Below are 23,777 nucleotides of genomic sequence, written 5' to 3'. Positions count from 1 at the left end.
CTATTATGGATACTTCCACGACCTTGCCACTTACTTGATTTCTCAGGTCCCATTGTCAATCACAGAATCCATCTCAGATCACCACCTTGTATCCATCTGTACTCTTACCCACTTCCTCTTCCCATTCTACTTCCTTCTCTACCTTTCTCCTCTTAGCACCCCCTAATTGTTTGGAGCTTTGACCTTTCACTCACTGTGGTGCACTTTTGTCTGGGATCTCAGCAAGATTGAATAGCTTTCCTGGTACTTAAGTAGACACCCTCTGTGTGAATTAAAGGCATATGTTAGCAGCAGAGACAGAAATATGCCAGAATTTGTGAACACCAGAACAAAACCCTGCTTTGACCCCACTGTGGATGTCAAAGGGTTGAGATGTTGCACCGTCATAGCTGAGCTAACTGATCGTGAAGTCATGGAAAGAGGAGATCACACTGAATGTGATTCCACTGCAGCCAGTTTTCTTCAGTTTAAATAGCTGCCTCTGCTTGGTGGTTGAACACACCTTTTAGATCAGTATGTAGTGGTCTCCTTTGTTCATGGCACTTCTCTTAACATTGCTAGACTGAGAATGTCATGTCATTGTGGATCTTCCCTGTTATGAAACTACACTGAGATTCAGGACAGATGTGTTCAGCCAAGTCAACATTAGTAAATACTTTGACATGATGCTCAGCAGGGTGGTGCTTCGGCAGTTGTTGCAGTTGCACTTGTCACAAGGTCACAGTCTTTTATATCAAGCATGTCTTGAGGCACTGCCTCTTCCCCTCAGCAGAGACAGTAGTTCATGCAGGTGCTGCAAAAGTGCCAGTAAATAACTATTAAACAGTTCATCACATTTTGTCTTTTACAACACATTTTAACCGTAATTGGGAGTGACTTCTGACTTCCATGTTCCTTTATAGTTTGGTGCACACTCCAGTATAGTGCTTATCACTAGTGTGGTATCTTCATGAATTTCTTTGATACTTAAAATGCGAGTGTTAAAATAATACATATAGCAATATGTGACTTTGAATTAGTTCATATCCAAAATACCCGTCCTGACCTCTGCAATAGCATTCTCTATGCCCATCTTCAACTCTCATTCTCTCCAGTCATTTTTTAGCCACGTCACAGCTTTAATCCATGACGAGGTCCATTCCTTGTGCTCCTTAAACTCCATGTAGGCTTTAGCAGTCAACCACACGATGATCCTGCAATCCATTTATTGTAGAACTTGATGGGATTACCCTTGCTGTTCAACTCTACCCTGTAGAGTCACATCCAGAGCACTTCCTTAAATGGCTTTTCTTTCCCTCCCCCCGCATTTGCTGTCAGAAGTCCCAGGATCAATATTTTGCCTTTGTGTTCTGCATCTGTATGCTTCTTCTTGATAAAATCATTCAACTGCATGTATGTAAAAAAAAAATACTGCTGTAACTCTTCATTATCACAATTCCTCCTCTGCTACTGTGCTGTCAGATGCTTGTCCAATGTTTGTTTTTGATGACCTTCAGTTTCTGTTATTGAAACATTGGGAGTAACGAAGCCATTGTTTTAGCTTCTGACACAAACTTTGTACTGATGGCACTAATTTTGTATTGATGATATTGATTAATTTCCCCCCCCTCATCAGCAGTTTCATCTGGTTGAATCAGATGATTCAGAACCTCATCTTTTGGTTGGAAGTCTAGCTTAGCTTGAGTCTACGTCCTCCTTCACAAGCAATTTGCCTACCTTGATTTCCACCTCATGCGTTCATCACTTATAGCTAACCCAATGTTTTCCTCACATTATAACTAAGCTTTGCTGCTTGAACTTTATCTCACATTAAGCCCTGTTCACCCATCATTCTTGTCCTTGCCGACCTGCGTTGGTTCCTCAACATTACTACCATCCCTCGTGTATCTCCAATTAAAAGTGCATTCTTTGTTTAAATATATTTACAAATTGTGCTCATATTTCTGAAATGACCTCCAGTCGTACAAGTGTGACAGACCCCACCCTTCTTTGCCCTACAATTAGTGGCAGTGCTACAAGTCGGCTAAGCCCCATGCTCTTGGGATCAAGTTTACTACATCTCATTGTTGTTAAACATACTCTCCTGAGTCAAGGTGAATAACCATAATTCACTTATCCTATCGTTGCAGCCAAAGGACCTATATTTAGGTATCTCCTTTCTTGTCCTTCTCTGCACCTTCTGAAGCTTCAAAATTAAAACCCAGATCTCCAGAAAACTGGACCTAATTTCTGAGTAAGAAGTCTGACAACACCAGGTTTAAGTCCAGCCAATTTATTTGATAGTAAACTCGCAAGCTTTCGAGGTTTCCCTCTTCAGGTGAACGAAGAGTTCTGGCCACAGACAGAGCATATAACAGCACAGCACAGACTTCTTACTGTGTTTACCCCAGTCCAACGGCACCTCCACATCATGCCTAATTTCTGATCCACAGAGCTGTGATTACTGGGAGCTGATGTTGATGAAACAGCACACAAGTTGTGGTTATCCATCATAGATTTCAGTTTTGACTTCCTGATATGCATTCCAGGGGATGAAGCAGAGCATGCAGCCTGAAAAATTGCCCTGTCCAGTTTTGATGATACAAATATTTGTTGCTATATATTCTACTTGAAATATTTGAGAGAACTTATTGGGTAGGTACTGGGAAGATGTTCCCTGTTGTAGGGAAGAGTAGAACCAGAAGCCACAGTTTAAGAATAATAGGTGTTCTTGTTAAAACTAAGAATTTTTTTCTCTCACAAGGTTGTTAGTGTGTGGAATTCACTTTGTTAGAAAGCAATCAAGATTGGATCATTGAATGTATTCAGGCCGAGTTAGGTAGATTCTGATAGACAATGGAGTTGAAGTTTATGGGGAGTGGAGAGTAAAGTGGAATTGAAGCCATAGTCAGTTTAACCACTATCTTATAGCCAATTCCTGCTGTTTAAGGTCTGTGCTGTCTTCTGAAGATCCATTGGTAAACATATCCTCCTGTGTGTGGTATTTCCTCCAAGTGTTGATAACTTTTCCAGCCTTATAAACCACCTCTCTTTCCTGGTAATAAAGTTTCTACTTGGTTGAACTTGGTGCCATTTAGCCAATTGTTCAGAAATTAGATAACAGTACCCAAAACTGCCATTCCCAAACTTTGAGGGTGGAGATTGTGTTATTCTAACTGACCCATGTTGCGTCTGCCCTTGGAGTGTTTAATGGGGCAATGTAAAGGATGTTTCACTCTGTATTTAACCTGTGCTGTTTTTGCTCTGGCAGTTTTTTGTAGTATTTTGTGTGGTAAGGTTCTTGATTTGATTAAATCAAATTGGGTCTGGACTAAAGAAATTGTTTACACTTCTAAATTTTTTCTTATTCATTTTAGACTACTCCATCTTCAATAAGAGCTAGAAGTTTGTCTTTACTTCCCCCTGGGGTTTCAAACCCACCACTTCCTGGAAACCAGAAGCACCTGATGCACAGTGGGCCAGGAATTGTCACTATTACCCATCACAAGTCTCCTGCAACTGCCCGACGTGCCAAGAATCAGTGTCCGGGGCGCCTTTTAGATGTTAAAGAGGTAAGTTTAAAAACTAATTTAGAATAGTGATGATTAGGATATTTGCTGTAACTAATAGATCATTGGATGGAAGAGCTTTGCATTTTATCAGAGCCTTAGAACATCTCTGCAGCTTTTTATTGAAGGCTGCTGTAGGCCCAACCATCTTCAGCTGCTTCATCAATGATCTTCCCTCCAGTATTAATGTCAGATATGCACGATGTTCAGTACCATTCATAACACATACACTGAAGCAACAGGACATTGACAGCATTCAGGTTTGGGCTGATGAGTGGCAGGTATCAATGGTGTTCATCTCTCAAGTGCTAGACAGTGACCATCTTCAACGAGGGAATCTCCCCATCTCCTCTTGACATTTCATCATTGCATCCCCCACCATCACCTTGGCTGTTACCATTGATCCGAAACTGAACTGGAGTAGTCATATAAATAACTGACTACAAGAGCAGATCAGAGACTGGACTTTTACATTAAGTATGTACAACATATGAACTTGGAGCAGGAGTAGGCCATTTGGGCATTCAGTAAGATCATGGCTGATCTAATTGTAACTTCCTGTCTGTCCCCAGTAACATTTCACCACTTTGTTTATAAAGAATCTATCCATCCCTGCCTTGAAAACTTCAAAGACTTTGTTTCCACCTTATCCTCTGAGGAAAAAGAATGCCTTAAGTTTAAACAATCCCTAAGTGTTCTAGATTTTCTCATAAGAGGAACATCTTCTTCATATCAACCCTGTCAACACCCCACAGGATCTTGTATGTTTCAATCAAGTCCCCTCTTACTCTTCTAAACTCCAGTGATTGCAATCCTAGTTTACCCTATCTTTCCTCATACGATGACCTGCCCATTCTTGGTATTAGTTTAGTAAACATGCTCTGAACTGCTTCTAATGCTCACCCCTTGACTCCTTAAAAGCTGTCCACCATCTCCAAAGCACAAGTCAGGATTGGTCTTGGATACTGTACGCTTGCCTGGATGAGTGTAATCTCAACAACACGCAAGATGCTTAACATCATCTGGGACAAAGTAGGCTGCTTAATTGAATCCTATTCACCACCTTAGCATTAATTTTCTCCACTAGTATACAGTAGCAGTATACACCATTTTGTAGGTTGCACTGCAGCAACTTACTAATGTTCCTTAAACACCTTCAAATCCATCACCTCTACCACCAAGTTGAATATGTGCAGTAGGGATGTAGGAACACCACCACCTGCAAGATCCACTCCAGGTCGCATACCATCCTGACTTGGAACTATGGTGTCAGCCCTTCACTGTCAGAGTGAAAATCTTGGACATTCTTCCCAAACAGCACTGTAAGTGGCTCAACACAACATGAACTAAATAATTCAAGGTGGCAGCTCACCATCATTTCCCCAAGGACTATTAGGGATAGGCAACAAATACTGACCTTGCTTGTGATGGTCACATCCAGTGAGTGATTAAAGAGTAAATTTTCTGTGTCCATGCCAACAGTCAACACTGATACAATGTGTACACATGGAAAATGGTAGCTAATCTGTTCTGTAATTTTCCAATCTGTGTTCCCTGTAGGCTAGGTACTTAGATTGAAATGAGGATTTGGAAAATCTACCATTCATATGTAAAATAATGCTTGGTTAAGTGGTTTCAGAGCCTACACTATACTTGCCTGTACTCGTCTCTTGTCAAAGTGAATAATTGAACATAGTTTTAAATAAATGTGATCTAATCGTTCTCATACAAGTTAAGCAAATTTCAACTTTGAACAATTGTCCAGCATTGAGTAGTGATATCAAATTAGGTGCAGTTTTGTGACTGGCAAACAAGAGTTTGGGGCAAAGGAAGTTTGAATTGTTACCTACAATTTGACCACAGTTTAACCAGCTCCAGTTGAAACTGGTGTAGCAAATATCGCAGTTTGTGAAAAATCATGCATTTGAACTACATATTGTCACTGAATGTGACTGTACTAAAGGCACTGTGAAATTTGTAGATATCAGCCTTTAAATCAAAATTACTGCTACTGATTCAAATTAATTTTAGCACACTGGAAAATTTGAAACATATTTAATCCTGTAAATTTAATGAGACCCCAGTGCTGAAAAGTTTGTATTATCAGAAAAACTGAATTCACAGGAAGATATGACATTTTAATAAGGGGAGTAGATCGTATTCTGAATAGTGTTGCGAAGTTGAGCAAAGTAATTGTAGATTGGTGTTTTTAAATTTGTAAAATGCTAGGGGTGAAATATTGCATGGTTCCTTTTAAAAGGTGGCACATTTTCTGTGCTTAAAAGAATTTTTTAAAATTGTAAGTAACTAGAGAGACCCAAACTGAAACGTTTGTATTGAAAGGCCATTTGCAGTTTTTACCAAGACAACAAGCTTTTGAATCTTTTTGAATTTAGCCAGTCAATTTGAATAAGCAGTTAGATACCAAGAATCTATTAAATTTAGATCTGATGGTTTTGACAACCTAGGACCAATCTTGTTGTGGGGAATGTTGATATATCATCATGGGTAAAAAAAAAGAAGGGGGACAATGGGACAAGAAGAGAGAGTAACTGCCATCTATCAGCGATCACAGCTCAGAGAGAGAATCTCTGGCTTTCATAGCTTCATTTATATCGTAGACAAAGCACCAGCTAGATAGCAAAGGTACCAAAGAAGAAAGGAGTTTGAGACAGAAGAATCAACAGAGGGCCCAGAATATTCCAGAAGAGAGAAAACTTTGTTGTAATTTAGAGAGTGACTAAATTCTACTTTTAACGAATGGGAAATGTATTTATTGGAACAGCATAGCACTAGAATTTTGTTTTATTCGGGAATAATTGATAGTTAGGGATTTACTTGTTTTGTTAACAGTTAATTTGTTCACTAGTTAGATAAATAAATTTGTTACATGTTGATTTTAGAATGAGTGTCATTTTATTTTGGGATTTATTTTGTATTTAACCACCAGAAGTTGCTGAAGCGCAGGCCATAGCACTTCTCTCACACTTTTTTACAGATTGTGTTGTAAGATGATACTTTTTTTTTGGGTGTTTCGATGTTAATTCTTGAGGGGGGGTGGAAATCAACTTCCGCTTTATAGCAGAAATGAAAGCAAAATACTGTGGATGCTGAAATTTTAAAATAAAGACAGGATGCTGTAAAAATTCAGGTATGGAGCGGTTTTGAAGGTGACTTTCTCTTTATACAGATGGTGCCAGACCTGCTGAGTTTTTTAATTTACTTTCTTCATTTTTTCCAAATGGAGTGCTTTCTCTGTTTTCCGTTGACGCATTCAAAATATGATGTGGAGATGCCGGCATTGGACTGGGGTAAACACAGTAAGAAGTCTTACAACACCAGGTTAAAGTCCAATAGGTTTATTTGATAGCAAACACCGCTAGTTCTCAGGGTTTGCCCCTTCATCAGGTGAGTGGGAGTTCTAATTGCAAACAGAGCATGTAAAGGCACACACTGTTTACAGAATACTGATTAGAATGTGAGTCTTTACAGCTAATCAAGTCTTAAAGGTGCAGACAATGTGAGTGGAGATAGCATTAAGCATAGGTTAAAGAGATGTGTATTGTCTCCAGACAGGAAGTAAGTGAGATGTTGCAAGCCCAGTCAAATCATGGGGGTTACAGATAGTGTGACATTAACTCAAGGTCCCGGTTGAGGCTGTCCTCATGTGTGGAACTTGGCTATCAGTTTCTGCTCAGCAACTCTGTGCTGTCGTATGTCGCGAAGGCTGCCTTGGAGAACGTTTACCCAAAGATCAGAGGCCGAATGCCTGTGACGGCTGAAGTGTTTGCCAACAGGAAGGGAACAGTCTTACCTGGTGATTGTTGAGCGGTGTTCATTCATTCGTTGTTGTAGTGTCTGCATGATCTCCCCAGTGTACCATGCCTTGGGACATCCTTTTCTGCAGCGTATCAGATAGACAACGTTGGCCGAGTTGCAAGAATATGTACTGGTGTACCTGGTGGATGGTGTTTTCACGTGAGATGGTGGCATCCGTGTGGATGATCTGGCATTTCTTGCAGAGGTTGCTGTGGCAGGGTTGTGTGGTGTTGTGCTCACTGTTCTCCTGAAGGCTGGGTAGTTTGCTGCGAACAATAGTCTGTTTGAGGTTGTGCAGTTGTTTGAAGGTAAGAAGTGGGGGTGCGGGGATGGCCTTGGCGAGATGTTCATCTTCATCGATGACATGTTGAAGTCTCCGGAGAAGATGTCGCAGCTTCTCCGCTCCAGGGAAGTACTGGACACCGTGTCCTGTGTTTTGTCTTCGGAGGAGATCGCTGCGGTTTTTCGTTGTGGTGCGTCGGAACTGTCGATCGATGAGTCGAGCGCCATATCCTATTCTTATAAGGGCATCTTTCAGTGTTGGTTGCGATCCTCCTCATCTGAGCAGATCCTGTGTGTACGGAGGGCTTGTCCATAGGGGTTGGCTTCTTTAACGTGTTTAGGGTAGAAGCTGGAGAAGTGGGGCATTCTTCATGGCCAGAGCTGACTTGCCAAGCAATCACCTCTTTCTCATGAAATATGAATGGTTGCTGCCTTTGAAGTTTGACATTCTTGTATTTATCCTGATGAGCAAAGATGAAAAGCTTTAGCATGTCTCTTTGCAGCAATTTTTAGACACATTGGGTGGGATTTTACGGCCTCATTCGTCCCAAAACCATAAAATTCCGCCAGAGGTCAGTGGACCTTTTCATGGTACAGGGCGGCCCACTCTGATTCCTGTGATGGGTGGGGCAGTAAAATTCTGACCATTAAGTTTTTTTATTATGTTTTTGATCATTTGGGCATGAAATTTGTATTACTAAATTTGCTGATTCTGATTGTCCACCAAGGCAACACTTTAAATGGCTCTTACTTGTGACTAATAAGCAAACTTAACTATTTTTGAAATAGTTTGTGAAGCTGAAATAAGTAATTGTAATCTGCTCTTTGCTAGAACGGAGATTTGTTATGCTGTGAGACTTTAGTAATCTGTCTGTAGTCACTTGCAATTTTAATAACTTGACTGTGTTTCTGATATTAAACAAGCTCGAGATTTACCCACGTTAAACGTCTTTTTTGTAGCGGATCTATTCAGAACACAAATCGTTAAAAATACAATTGCAGTGGTCAAACGGCAGATAACCTTTTGGGTTTGTGGTTTTGTCATTGACAGGAAGGCAATAAGCAACTGCTTTTACTTCATTACACTACAGAACCACACTTCAAAAGTATTTAAATGGCTGTAAAATGCTTTGAAATAGTGGTTGTGAAAAGTGTTATAGAAATACAAGTCTTCCATTTGTTTTTGTTACTGTCACCAACTTGTGTAGTGATGAGTTTCCTTGCTACTTAACCCGGCAATATCCACTTAGGGCATTATTATTTAGAGCCAAGTGAAAAGAACTGCAGCTTCAAGTGATGAGCCTACTTCTCGAGGTTCCATCACTGAAGCTAAACTGACAGTTTGTGATTGGTTTTGAACCATTTTCCAAGTATTTTTCCTTTCATTGAAACATAGAAAATAAGAGAAGGAGGAGGCCATTTGGCACTTCGTGCCTGCTCTGCCATTTGTTACGACCATGACTAATCATCCAACTCAATAGCCTAATCCTGTTTTTTCCTGATAATCTTTGATCCCATTTGCCCCCAGTGCTATATCTAGCCGCCTGTTGAATACATTCAATGTTTTGGCATCACCTACCTCCTATGGTAATGAATTCCACAGGCTGACCACTCTTTGGGTGAAGAAACGTCTCCTCGCCTCCATCCTGTGACCCCCGGTTCTGGATTCTCCACCATCGGGAGCATCCTCCTTGAATCTACCCTGTTAGAATTTTGTAAGTCCCTATGAGATTTCCCCCTCTCATTCATCTGAATTCCAGCGAAAACAATCCTAACCTAGTCAATCTCTTCTCTTACATCAGTCATGCCGTCCCTGAAATCAGCCTGGTAAACCTTCGCTGCACTATGTCAAGAGCAAGAACATCTTTGCTCAGAAAACGAGACCAAAACTGCACACCATACTCTAGGATGACCCTACCAAGGCCCTGTATAATTGCAACAGCATATCCCTGCTCCAGTACTCAAAACTTCTGGCAATGGAAATCAGTGTACCATTTGCAGTCTTTACCGCCTGCTGCAACTGCATGCTTATGTTCAGTGACTGTTGCACAAGGACACCGAGGTCCTGCTGCACACTGTCCCCTCCCAATTTACAGGCATTCAGGTAGTAATCTGCCACCTTGTCTTTGCTTTCAAAGTGAATAACCTCACGTTTATCCAAATTATACTGCATCTGCCATTGATTTGCCCACTCATCCAACCTGTCCAGATCATGTTGAAGGATCTCTGCATCCTCATCACAGTTCGCCCTCCCACCCAATTTAGTATCATCAGCAAACTTTGAGATGTTACATTTTGTTACCTTACCCAAATCATTAATATATATTGTGAATAGCTGAGGTCCCAGCACCCTGCTAGTTACTGCCTGCCAATTTGAAAATCACCCATTAATTCCTACTCTTTGTTTCCTCTCTCCCAGCCAATTTTCTATCCATCTCAATGTACTTCCCCCAGTCCCATGCGCTTTAATCTTGCACGATAATCTCTCATGCGGGACTTTGTCAAATGCTTTCTGAAAATCCAAATATACTACATCGACTGGGTCCCCATTGTTAACTCTACTAGTTTACTTTCATAAAACATTGTTTTGAAATTAAAACTTGCATTATCGAGCAAACCACTATTTACATGCATTAATCAATTGCCAGATCTGGTTGTGGTTACCTCCTGTAAGGGAAAGAAAAAGATGATGAGCGTAACTTCTATGATTTGTTACAGCCATTGGCGAGTCTTGCCCATAAGCCTTATAAACTAGAAGTTTGGATGTAAAGTGCTTAAAATTTTAAAAACAGAGCCCAATTTCCCATTTTTGTTGCCAGTGGGGAAAGCTTCCTCCAGCAAGGCAAGCTTTTAAAATTTACTGTGGTGTCCTTATGCTGAGTCATTATTGTGTGCTTCTTGGCATCTAAGTGGTGCATTTCTATGAGGCATTCCTTATGATTCAGTGGCTAATGTTGTGTGTTGTGACGCTTCCCATTCAGACCAGTTTCAATGCCTGCATTGTGCTGGGTTAGCTAATCTCAGGAATATAGTGAGGAGATGCTAAATTTTCCCAATGTTTCTGATTTCCAAAGACACTTACTGTAAGTCTGTATATAAACATCACTTGAAGACAAAAATCAAACTCTGTTCTGAAAGTCACGACAGTTGCACAATCTGTTGACACTTGGGTGCAAGCCAATGTGATGTGTGACTAGAACAGAAGTAGGCACCACAGGAGTGCATGTAAGAAATATACATATATGTCAAAAATAGCACACCACATAATGCTCTTATCAATCCAGGTGCAAATGTCCAAAATCCTGAAGTGTCTGTGCTGCCATATGGTACATTCTAAGGGAGTGAATACAACCAGTTCTGAATTAAACCAATGCTGACAAACCAGAAAAAACATGAAATGCTCAGTTTACCAGCATTTCCTATTTAAAAAATTCTATATACCATCTTGTAAATATTTATGGATGCAAAAATCTAGAGAGTATAAATTCATAAGACAAAAATGGTGCTTGTGGACAAAAGGGAATATCAGTACAATCTGTATCACTATTACAAGAACCACAATGTAGTGTATGTGTCACTGTTGAATTTGAAAAATGAACAGTTTTGTTATGACTGTGGGATAGATTGGAAGGCTTGAACATTTCATACATTGAAAGAATGGATGTATTTTTAAGAACTAATAATAAGCTTGTGGAATTTGAGGGTGAAGGGAAAGAGGTTAAGATTCAATGAGGCTGTTTCTTGAGTGCCAGAAAATAATAATTGACCCAATAATAATTGACATGGTACAGCATGCAAACACATCTTGCCATCAGTAAGACATAAAGGGCAGAATTTTTCCCCAAAATATTAAGGTGTCATATGGGGAGAGAATATGAGTGCTCCATGCTGGTCTTTTCGATGCTGTCACTTTTTTGAACAGGGGGAGTCCTAATGAGCTGGTGGAACCAGCTTCTGCATGTTCAGGCTCTATTTTGCTAGGATATCCTGATTCGCTGGTGAACCGGGAGGTCATTTCCACCCACCCACCCAGCCAATCGGCACGCTCAAGAGTCGCTGGCATCAGGACCCTCCTAATGGGTCCCTTGGCGAACCTCTGACATAATCTCCCCCTGCCCTACCCTACAAAGAATGCATGCCTAACTCTCCAATCTTACAGAAATCCAGTCAATCTGATGCTAATTTGTGCCCTTAAAAAGGGACCAGGAAGATACCAACCTGTTTTGCACAGGGCACAAATCAGATTTTTAGCCCCGCATCTTATTTTCCCAGTTTGCCATGCCGATCCAGGGTTCGACGAGGTGGTAAAATCCCACCTATGATGTGCTATTCAAAATGGCCATCATTAATTTGGAAGAACTGAAGGAGATCAGTATTAGTAGAGAATTGGTGTTCTAGCTATGGGATTGAATGCTGATAAATTTCCAGGGACTGATTAATGATGTCCCAGAGTACTTGAGGAAATTGCCATGAAATAATGGATCCATTGGTGGTCTTCCGAAGTTCTATAGACTCTTGAATAGTCCCAATAGATGCACTATTTAGAAAGGAGATCGAGATAAAACAGGGACTTATGGACCAGTAAGCCCGATGTGAGGAAAATTCTAGGATCTATTATCAAAGATTTCATAGCAAAGCACTTGGAAAACCATGACAGGATTGGACAGAGTCAACATGGATTTATAAAAGGAAAATTATGCTTGATAAATCTACTGGAATTCTTCAAGGATATAACCATTAGTTAATGAGGGAGAGCCAGTGGATGTGGTTTATTTAGATTTTCAGAAGACTTAATGTACAAAAGAAATTAGTATATAAACTTAAAGGGCTTGGGATTGGGAGTAGTGTATTGAGATAAATAGAAAACTGGTTGGCAGAAAGGAAACAGTCAGAATAAATGGGTCTTTTTCCAAATGGCAGGAAATGACTAGTTGAGTACTGCAGGGATCAATGCTGCTCCTCAGCTATTCACTATATATGTGAGGGAATTAAATGTAATATTTCCAAATTTGCAGATGACACAAGGTTGGGTGGAAGAGTGAGCTGTGAAGAGGATGCAGAGAACCTTGTTGAGTGTATGGATAAATGATTGGCAGATGTGAGATTATTCATTTTGTTAGCAAAAATGGGAAGGCAGATTACTATCTCAATGGCCGTAAATTAGGAGAGGGAAATATGCAACAAGATCTGGGCATTCTCATACCCCAGTCACTGAAAATGAGCGTGCAGGTGCAGCCAAATGTTATGTTGCCTTTGTAGTGAGAAGGTTCGAGTACAGAAGCAGGAATGTCTTGATGACATTATACCGGACCTTGTTGAGGCCACACCTGGAATATCGTGTGCAGTTTTGATCTCCTTATCTGAGGAAGAATGCTTTTGCTCTAGACGGAGTGCAGAGAAGGTTTACCAGACTGATTCCTGGGATGATAGGATTTATGTATAAGGAGATAGGGTTAGTTAGAATTGTATTGGCTGGAGTTCAGAAGAATGAGGGGAATCTCAGAAACCTATAAAATTCTAACAGGGCTGAACATGGTGTCCAGAACCAGAGGTCACAATCTTAGAATTGTATTCTAAGGTCCCACTTGGAATACAAAATAGATTGTTTAGGACAGAGATGACAAGTTTCTTCACCGAGTGGTCAACCTATGGAATTTGTTACCACAGAAAGTAGTTGAGGCTAAAACATTGAATGTTTTTGAGAGGCAGTTAGATATAGCACTTGAAGTGAAGGGAATCAAAGGATATTTGGGCGGAGGGGGTGGTGCTGGTGTAAGGTCGAGGTGCGATTGGGCTATTGAGTTTCAAGATCAGCCATGATTATAATGAACAGTAGAGCAGACTCGAAGGTCTTATTTTCTATGTTTCTGTGTATGTTTCCATGTTAAGCCATATGCCACTAGAGAACTAGTTGAAAACTACAAATTTGAAACCAGGAGTCAGACAATCAACGAAACAGTTGGATGAGTGTATCGTAGCTCTGAACAATCATTATTATATATTTAATTGGTTGTGTGATTGCTTTAAAAGCATATCACATGACTTGATCATGAGGTCATTGGGTGTTTCACAGGCTTTGTCTTGGTTTGTTTTATTTTCTGTTCTGTGCTAAGGATATCTCTTGTATGTTACTTTGAATCTACGTGCACAAACCACATTTTTCTTTTTTTAAAATAAAACCACAACTCTTTTGTGAGAGGAATTTTCTGAACGTGGTGTTCCCCTGGGGTGCTGTGTACTTGTTGAACCTCGCTCAATCAATATGTAGACTGTGAAAGACAGTATATAGTTAAAGAACAAAAAGGGATTTATTTGCTAATGCATGCATCAGGAGAGAGAGACCGTCAGTGAGGGTTGACAATCCTCTGAGCTATTATTGTAAGGTAAAATTATTATATTATTTGGAATATTTCAATATCCTGTCTAGCCTTATCAATCAGACTGGAGGATTCAATCACAATATTCGACATTATTAACTTAGCCAATAACATTCCACCTGTCAACAGGAATAGGAGATCATTTAACTTATTGCCCATGTAGGTTCCTTCCCCTTTACGTAGGAAATCGAACGCATATCATTATTAGTGTCCAAGGCCGTTATTAACATCTGTGATTTTTTTTTTAATTGGCAAAAGGAATCATTCTTTTGCTGGAACCTGAGCCTCCTTTATCAGCATGAGAGACTGCTCCAGCCTAGCTACCCATGAATGAATTTACTCCCTTAAATAGCAGGCCTGTATTGTTTTTGTGTATCCAAAAACAGGTAACAGAAGCTGCCTTTCTATGCTCCGTTGTGTTTAAAGAATTTGGCCTGTTTACCACTGTTTCCAGCATGCTGCATTCAGAATGAAGTTGGCCATGGTGCACAATACACATATATTAAAAATACAGTTTAACCTTATACTTGGTTAATTTGTGGTTATATAGTTTACAATACTTTTGCAGTTTATAATACTGTTGCATATTTTGTTCCAGGCACATTGTGAATTCTCACTGTATGGCACTTAATAAGTAGACTAGATTAAGGTAATTACATAAGAACATAAGAAATAGGAGCAGGAGTAAGCCATCCAGCCCTTCGAGCCTGCCCCGCCATTCAGTAAGATCATGGCTGATCTGTCGTGTCTCAGTTCCACATTCCCGCCCTCTCCCCATAACCCTTAATCCCCTCGCTTATCAAAAACCCATCAACCCGTGTCTTAAAAATATTTAGCGAGGCAGCCTCCACCACCTCAACGGGCAGAGAATTCCAAAGATTCACCACCCTTTGAGTGAAGAAGTTCCTCCTCAACTCCGTTCTAAACCGCCCCCCCTTTATCTTGAGGCTGTGCCCCCTAGTCCTACTGTCCTTTCTGAGTGGGAAGAGTCTCTCCACCTCTATCCTATCCATCCCATTCATCATCTTATACATCTCAATGAGATCTCCCCTCATTCTTCTAAACTCTAACGAGTACAAGCCTAGTTTATTCAGCCTCTCCTCTTAGCTCAAACCCCTCAACTCCGGCTTCAGCCTAGTAAACCTCCTCTGCACTCCCTCCAAGGCCAAAATATCCTTGCGTAAGTATGGCGCCCAAAACTGCACACAGTACTCCAGCTGCGGCCTCACCAATGCCCTATACAGCTGCAGCAAGACCTCCCTACTTTTATATTCAATCCCCCTCGCTATGAAGGCCAGCATCCCATTAGCCTTCTTGACCACCTGCTGCACCTGCAGGCTGGGTTTTTGCGACTCATGCACAAGGACCCCGAGGTCCCTCTGCACCGTCGCATGCTGCAGTTTTTCGCCCCGTAAGTAATAATCCTACCATTATTCCTACCAAAGTGGACCACCTCGCACTTGCCAACATTAAATTCCATTTGCCATTTCCTGGCCCATTCGCCCAGCCTATCTAGATCCTTCTGCAGACTCTCCACACCCTCCGCGCAATTTGCCGTTACACCAATCTTGGTGTCATCAGCATTATTATAGTAAAATTAAAATGAAGGGCCCCAAAATCACCCTAACGTAGTTAAGACATTACACAGAGAATTTGGTGATGAGTCAGAATTTGTCTCAAAACACTGAGATTATCCTAAGAAGATAAAAAATAAAACATCGTGGGTCCTCACATGTTGAATATTAGAAGGCTGGGGAGAACCAGCAGCAAGGTACGGGATCCAGGGTGATCTATCAAAAGGGATACAAAATTGGCTTCTTGACAGAGCCAGACGGTGGTGGCAGAGGGCTTTTTCTGAAGCTGGAGGCCTGTGACCAGCGGTGTGCCTCAGGGATTAGTGCTGGGTCCACAGTTATTTGTCATTTATATTAATGATTTGGATGAAAATACAGGAGGCAAAGTTAGTAAGTTTGCAGATGACACCAAGATTGGTGGCATAGTGGACAGTGAAGAAAGTTATCTCTGATTGCAACGGGATTTTGATCAATTGGGCCAGTGGGCTGATGAATGGCAGATGAAGTTTGATTTAGATAAATGCGAGGTGATGCATTTTGGTAGATTGAACCAGGGCAGGACTTACTCAGTTAATGGTAGGGCGTTGGGGAGAGTTACAGAACAAAGAGATCTAGGGGTACATGTTCATAGCTTCTTGAAAGTGGAATCACAGGTGGATAGAGTGGTGAAGAAGGCATTTGACATGCTTGGTTTCATTGGTCAGAACGTTGAATACAGGAGTTAGGATGTCTTGTTGAAGTTGTACAAGACGTTGGTAAGGCCACATTTGAAATACTGTGTTTAGTTCTGGTCACTGTATTGTAGAAAGGATATTATTAAATTAGGAGTGCAGAAAAGATTTACTAGGATGCTACTGGGACTTGAAGGTTTGAGTTATAAGGAGAGTCTGAAAAGACTGGGACTTTTTTTGTTTGGAGCATAGAAGACCGAGGGGTGATCTTATAGAGGTCTATAAAATAATGAGGGTCATAGATCAGGGAGATGGTCAGTATTTTTTCCCAAAGGGAGTTGAAAACTAGAGGGCATAGGTTTAGGGTGGGAGGGGAGAGATACAAAAGGATCCAGAGGGGCAATTTTTTCATGCAGAGGGTAGTGAGTACCTGGAACAAGCTGCCAGAGATGATGATAGAGGCGGGTACAATTTTGTCTTTTGAAAAGTTTTTAGACAGTTACATGGGTAAGATGGGTATAGAGGGATATGGGCCAAATGTGGGCAGTTAGGACTAGCTTAGGGGTTTAAGAAAAGGGCAGAATGGACAAGTTGGGCCAAAGGGCCTGTTTCCATGCTGTAAACCTCCTATGACTCTATGACTCTAAGATTAATGATTGAACTGCCAGTGAAGGAAGACTAAGTAAGAAAAAGAGAAAGGAAGTAAAAGCTGTGTTTCTTATCAAAAATGTCAGGTAGATGTCTCTAAGATGCAAGCTCCATGCACGTGTTGATTCACTATACAGTTAAAAAAAGGATAGAAGGTCTCGGTTTGGTTTTAAAAGAAGGGGTTTTTCAGATCAAGGAAAGATGAAATTCCAGGAGTATCTGCCGTATTCAAAAAGAAGGGATGCTTTGCTGCACAGCTACATTATTTGGAAAGATGTATACATGTAGTTAACAGTCTCTTGGGCAAAAATGGGAGTACTGGGAAGACAGTAAAATGAAATAATATAGTGAGCAGTCTCAAGTTGGTCTTAAAGTGATCCATAATTTTTAAACTATTCCCTTGTTCTATACTCCGTACAGGGTTAAGTATTCTCAAGTTCCTTCAGGATCTTTATATGCTCCAATGAGATCACCTATTGTTCTTCACATAGTCCAACAGCATAGGGTCAGTCTTTTCTCCTTGGATTTCCTCCCACACCCCAAAGATGTGCTGTTAGGCTGATTGGCAGGAATAAATTGTCCCTAAATCAGATTCCCTCAATCTGGATGGCCATAAAACATTAGACAGGGGTCGTGGGTGGAGAGGGGGACTGGCGGTGTTGAGATGGCGGCGCGGGCTCGTTGGGCCGAAGGGTCTGTTTCCCGGGCTGATTTTGTTCTTCTTTTGTTCTAACCCCTTCATTCCGGGAATCTGCCAAGTGAACTGAGCTATCTTGTGAACTGAATGGAGCTATTCTCTGAACTGCTAATGTAGTTTTTTTCCCTTAAGTAAGGAGACAAAAACTATACACACTACTCCAGATGTGGTCTCACCAAGGCCCTATACACATGTAGCCACAGTATAAAATTGATTTTATACTCCAATGCTCTTGCTGTCAATGCCAAAATTTCATTTGACTTCCTAATCACTTGCTGTACCTGCATACTAAATTTTGTGATCCATGTACCAGGCCACCCAGATCCTTCTGTAAAGTCATAAGAACATAAGAACTAGGAGCTGGAGTAGGCCACCTGGCCCCTCGAGCCTGCTCCTCATTCAGTAAGATCATGGCTGATCTTTTTATGGACTCAGCTCCACTTACCCGCCTGCTTACCTTAATTCCTTTACTGTTCAAAAATTTATCTATCCTTGCCTTAAAAACATTCAATGAGGTAGCCTCAACTGCTTCACTGGGCAGGGAATTCCACAGATTCACAATCCTTTGTGTGGAGAAGTTCCTCCTCAACTCAGTTCTAAATCTGCTTCCCCTTATTTTTAAGGCTATGTCCCCTACTTCTAGTTTCACCTGCCAGTGGAAACAACTTCCCTGCTTTTATCTATTTCCTTCATAATCTTATGTTTCTATAAGATCTTCCTTCATTCTTCTGAATTCCAATAAGTATAGCCCCAGCCTTCTCAGTCTCTCCTTAATTGATGTAAGGTGATATATCTGTGTAGACTCCTTTCTCCTTGAGAACTTGGCTCCCTATCTATCTTTATGGGGAGCAATGATGTTCATAATCTTGAAGTAAATCCAGAGTACCTAAATGAAGGGAAGCTATATTGTATTAATGCCACTAATATTCACTCAAATGAAGAGAGATTTTGATACAAAAGTCTTTTGGTAAATCAGTGGTATATCAGCGTGCATATTGCTGTAGCTGCAGATTGCCCCATTGGGTAGAGGCACGTAGGAGAGAAAATTCAGTGATGTGCCTCAGAGCACAGTTGAATTGAAATCTGACTCTGGTGAGGTATTATATGTGTGGAAGTGCAATCCTGAACATAAGGGAATGTTCCTCAAGTTGCCCATTGTTCTAACAAGACATAACAAACTAATGTTAATGGGCAAAAGATTTACTTTGAAGTTAGATGAGAAGCATATTTTCCAAGTTGAGATGATCGAGAAGTTTGATCAGGTTGAATAGTTTCAACAATGAAGCTATTGTCACTGTGGGAGTGGACATCACAATGTCATCTGATGCAAAATCTATCTATTGAAAGGCTGGTGAAACACAAAGTAGGAGCAGGAATAGATATTCCACCCATTGAGCCTGCTCCCTGTGATCATGGCTGACCTTCAGCGCCTTACCCTCATACTCTCCCCATCCCCCTTGACCCCTTTGTCTGTAGAAACTGATCACTGTGATTGGGCAACCTCGGTTATAGTCGTGCCCAAGTCAGGCAAGAGAATGAGACTATTCGGGACTCTCAAAATTGCCATCAACCAGGCAGTGGATGATCAATATCTGTTTAAGTTTATTTATTAGTGTCACAGGTCAGTTTTCATTAATGCTGAAGTGAAGTTACTGTGAAAATCTCCTAACTGCCACACTCTGGTGCCTGTTTGGGTACACTGAGGGAGAATTTAGCATGGCCAATGCACTTAACCAGCACACCTTTTGGACTGTGGGAGGAAACCAGAGCATCCAAAGAAATCCATGAAGACACTGGGAGAACATGCAGACTCTGCACAGACAGTGACCTATGACAGGAATCGAACCCGACTTCCTGTGAGAGGCAGCAATGCTAACCCTTGTCCCACTGTGCTGTTATCTATGCTATTCTTCAATTTGTCCCATTTTTATGAACAGCTCAATTTGGTTGAATGACTAATGCTAAGCATACACATGGGGTTACAGTGCTACATGAAGCCGCTTTAGGGTGTGACATCTCCAACGTTTTTCCAAATTAGAATTAATAGGGATTTTGCAAGAAGTGCTGCATTGTTGATCAGTAAGGTTGATTTGTTAATTATGATTGCAACAGAGGAAGAGAATGTTCCATCGTTGGCTGAAATGTTAAAAAAAAACACTGATCACAATGTGAAGGTGAAAAGCATCGTGTCCCTCTGTGCAATGAGAGGGTGTACCTGAACTTTGTCAAGGGACTGCAACCTGTGAAAGATTTAAAAAAAAACCTGGAATTAAAGATCTGATTTTCATCACAAATCCATTAAAAGTTTAATGTTTATTGTGAAGCCACTGTCGCAAAAACGCACTTTGTTCACTAATATCTTTTAGGGAAGGAAACCTGCCCGTCATTACCTGGTCTGGCCTATATGTGACTCCAGGCCTACAGCAATGTGGTTGACTCCTACATGCGGTAGGCAAGTCACCTTTATGCTTGCGTGGAGTGAGGATTTTGGATCACTCTCATGCCTGAGGGGAAGGGTGTTGGGGAAAGGTCACCCCTTTGGGGTCAAGAGTTGGGAGTGTTTTCCATTTCTGTGGAGTGTTGTGATGTCCGTGGGAGAGAGGAGGAACTTCCAACTTTAATTTTGTGATTGAAATGCCTTTTAAAAAGGATACCCCGATCTCTGAGGAGCTGGTCTTGCCAGCATCTTCAGGTCCCCACTCCAAAAAAAAATTAGTGTTGGAGAAATCAGTGTGAATTGCCTCAGGTTGAATTATGAACTGAATTAACTGGTCCTCCCTGCGAGAATCTTACCAGTTTTCCCAGTAGCGACAGTAGAATCTAGAATCCCTGCAGTGTAGAAGCAGGCTATTTGCCCCATCAAATCTGCACCAATCACAATCCCAGCTAGACCCTATCCCTGTAACCCCACATATTTACTCTGCTGACGCTATGGTCAAATTAGCATGGCCATTAACACATCTCTGTATTGGTACTTAGCCAATCTGTGGGAGAATTCCACCCCATATCTTTCTAAACTATAATATTCTCTAAATATGGGGGAAAAAAAAGCAGAGGAGGGTGGGGAGTGTGTGCAATCTTTAAGTTTCGAGCCTGTTGGTTTTGAAGCCAATCTTGTTGGGGAATACATCTCTGTCTTGGTCTTGCCTGAAATTGTGTGGAGTTCTCCTGCTGCTAAAGAATCCTCAACTTGTCTGCATTTGGACCTGTAAAGCTGAGACCAGAAGAAATTGACTGGCCATCCTATATTAAAATCCTGTTAGGAGAACTTCCAGACGTTTGCCAGAACTTTCCATGAGGGAACTTTGGATCAACTGTGTGTGTATACCAGGTTTTGCAGATTTCATTTATAATAAACAATTGTTCTGGATTTATTGCAAGAGGTTTGGTTAAAGTCTCTTTTATTCTGACTACCAGTAGGCAAGGTAAACAATTGGCCATTTTGTGAGTAAATTGAACTTGCGGAGTTCTAGGGCTACATAATACAAGCATTCCTCCCATCCCAGTAGTAATGCCATTATATTCCTCAAATAAAAAGAGCAGAACTGTATGGAGTATGTCAAATGTTGAGTATTGAACATAAAAACATAAGAACATAAGAAATAGGAGCAGGAGTAGGCCAACTAGCCCTTCGAGCCTGCCCCGCCATTCAATAAGATCATGGCTGATCTGTCGTGGCTCAGTTCCACATTCCCGCCCTCTCCCCATAACCCTTAATCCCCTCTCTTATCAAAAACCCATCAACCCACGTCTTAAAAATATTTAGCGAGGTAGCCTCCACCAGTTCAACTGGCAGAGAATTCCAGAGATTCACCACCCTTTGAGTGAAGAAGTTTCTCCTCAACTCCGTTCTAAACCGCCCCCCCTTTATCTTGAGGCTGTGCCCCCTAGTCCTACTATCCTTTCTGAGCGGGAAGAGTCTCTCCACCTCTATCCTATCCATCCCATCCATCATCTTATACGTCTCAATGAGATCTCCCCTCATTCTTCTAAACTCTAACGAGTACAAGCCTAATTTATTCAGCCTCTCCTCATAGCTCAACCCCCTCAACTCCGGTATCAGCCTAGTAAACCTCCTCTGCACTCCCTCCAAGGCCAAAATATCTTTGCGTAAGTGCGGCGCCCAAAACTGCACACACTACTCCAGCTGCGGCCTCACCAATGCCCTATACAGCCGCAGCAAGACCTCCCTACTTTTATATTCAATCCCCCTCGCTATGAAGGCCAGCATCCCATTCGCCTTCCTGACCACCTGCTGCACCTGCAAGCTGGGTTGTTGCGACTCATGCACAAGGACCCCGAGGTCCCTCTGCACCGTCGCCTGCTGCAGTTTTTCTCCAGGTAAGTAATAATCCTTCCTACCATTATTCCTACCAAAGTGGACCACCTTGCACTTGCCAACATTAAATTCCATTTGCCATTTCTTGGCCCATTCGCCCAGCCTATCTAGATCCTTCTGTAGACTCTCCCCACCCTCCGCACAATTTGCCTTTCCACCAATTTTGGTGTCATCAGCAAATTTTGACACCCTACACTCGGTTCCCTCCTCCAGATCATCTATATAAATGGTAAATAGCTGAGGCCCCAGCACCGCTGAAAGAGAGGCATGCTGTCAAAGCTTTTTGGCTTACCAGGGCAACTTGCAAGAAATTACCAACAGTTAAGGGGAACAACAATTTGAACTGTGATGGAAGAGATTGGTAGAGACATTGCTATGGAGAATGCAGCTTGGAATAGTTATCTGCCCAAATTTTATTTAAATTTAAACAGGACAGGTTGACTCTGGTCAAGTATCGCCCTGGGAAATGAACCAAGGAATAATTATTCCCCATGCTTTAATTTAGTTGAAAAAGGGCACAATGTGTAAACATTCTTTTTGTCCCTACTTTTTACTCCATTCCCATTGCAGTGAAGGCAAGCCAGAATCCATTTGTCTTCCCAATCACTATGCCAACTTTTTGTGATTCATACACCAGATCTACAGCTACACAATACATTACATCTACTGCTTTCCTATTATCCACTCCTAAAGAACTCTGCAAAGCAAGCTTAATCTTGTAGTTTCATATATCTTAGAGGCATAGCTTTTTATTTTTAGAAGTTGAATTTTAAATGTAGGTTCAGTGGAGGGAGGGGAAAAGAACCCTGGTAAATATCCAAAGGCTGGCAAGCTGCACAGGCTATGATAGTTCAAAAGGTAATTTGTGCTTATTGGATAAAGCCAGAGTAAAAAAACAGCCATAAAACATCAGATGGTCTGATTTAATTAAAGAGCTGGAGACTTGGTTGGAATTCTTTTGGCTTTGTATGCCTCACTACTGATAGCGACAGGTGCTCAGTCAAAATCCCATTCACTGCAGTGGGACCAGAGAATTCCAGCTGCCAGCGAGGTTGGAGAATTCCGGTCATAATGTGTGCAATTATTGCAGTAAAATAAGTAGTTCTTGCATTTTCCCAGAATTAAGGAAAACTTTGGGGATTGAAAGGTAGTCAATTTCCATTTCTACCTGGGAGTAGATGTGTGTCATATTGCACTGGGGATGGGCAGAACATAGTTAAATTTTTTGTTTTTCATTTCTCTGTGAATTCAGCTAGTGCATGGCCAACAGGCAAGATTGGTTGATTTTGAAAAGCAACTAAGAGACTTTCAGCTTTGGGTCTTGTATAGCTTGCAGCGCCTTGGAAGCAGAAGTAAAGTCAAGCCTACATCCTACATCTGAAGTAGAGTACAATTATTGCTGTATTTATTGTCAGTTTATTAAATTCTTTGGGCATCGCTGGTAGGACCAACATTTGTTGCTCACACCTAATTGTCCTTGAACTCAGTGCCTTGCTAAGCTATTTCAGAGGACAGTTGAGAGTCAACCACATTGCTGTCAGTACACTAGTCCATGTACACTGATCCAGACTAGTGTACACTAATCTGGATCAGGATAGCTGATTTCCTTCCCTAAAATGCATTAATGAACTTGATTGTTTTTATGTCAAGCAATAATAGTTTCATGGTCATCATTATTGAGACGAGCTTATATCCTTGATTTTATTAATTTAGTTAATTTCCACAGGCTGCCTTAGTGGTATTTGAACTTCTGTCCCCAGAACATTAACCTGGACCTCTAGATTGCCAGTCCAGTGACATTGCCACTACCCCCCTATGATGC

The 23,777-nt window shown here is 41.3% G+C and overlaps 1 protein-coding gene across 1 annotated transcript in view; it reads left to right on the top strand.

Moving 5' to 3' along the window:
• The window catches only part of osbpl10b (oxysterol binding protein-like 10b), a 211,152-nt gene that overhangs the window by 70,625 nt on the left and 116,750 nt on the right, over positions 1 to 23,777 (top strand). Inside the window, exon 4 of the mRNA XM_080203623.1 lies at positions 3,357 to 3,551. Within this exon, the coding sequence (XP_080059749.1) occupies positions 3,357 to 3,551 (195 nt within the window). The remainder of the gene's footprint in view (positions 1 to 3,356; positions 3,552 to 23,777) is intronic.

The sequence above is a fragment of the Carcharhinus amblyrhynchos genome, chromosome 2, assembly GCF_965287045.1.
Source record: "Carcharhinus amblyrhynchos chromosome 2, sCarAmb.v2.hapA, whole genome shotgun sequence".
Taxonomy (NCBI): Eukaryota; Metazoa; Chordata; class Chondrichthyes; order Carcharhiniformes; family Carcharhinidae; genus Carcharhinus; species Carcharhinus amblyrhynchos.
Note: the sequence above shows the minus strand (reverse complement) of the source record. Positions and strands in the feature narration are given on the sequence as shown.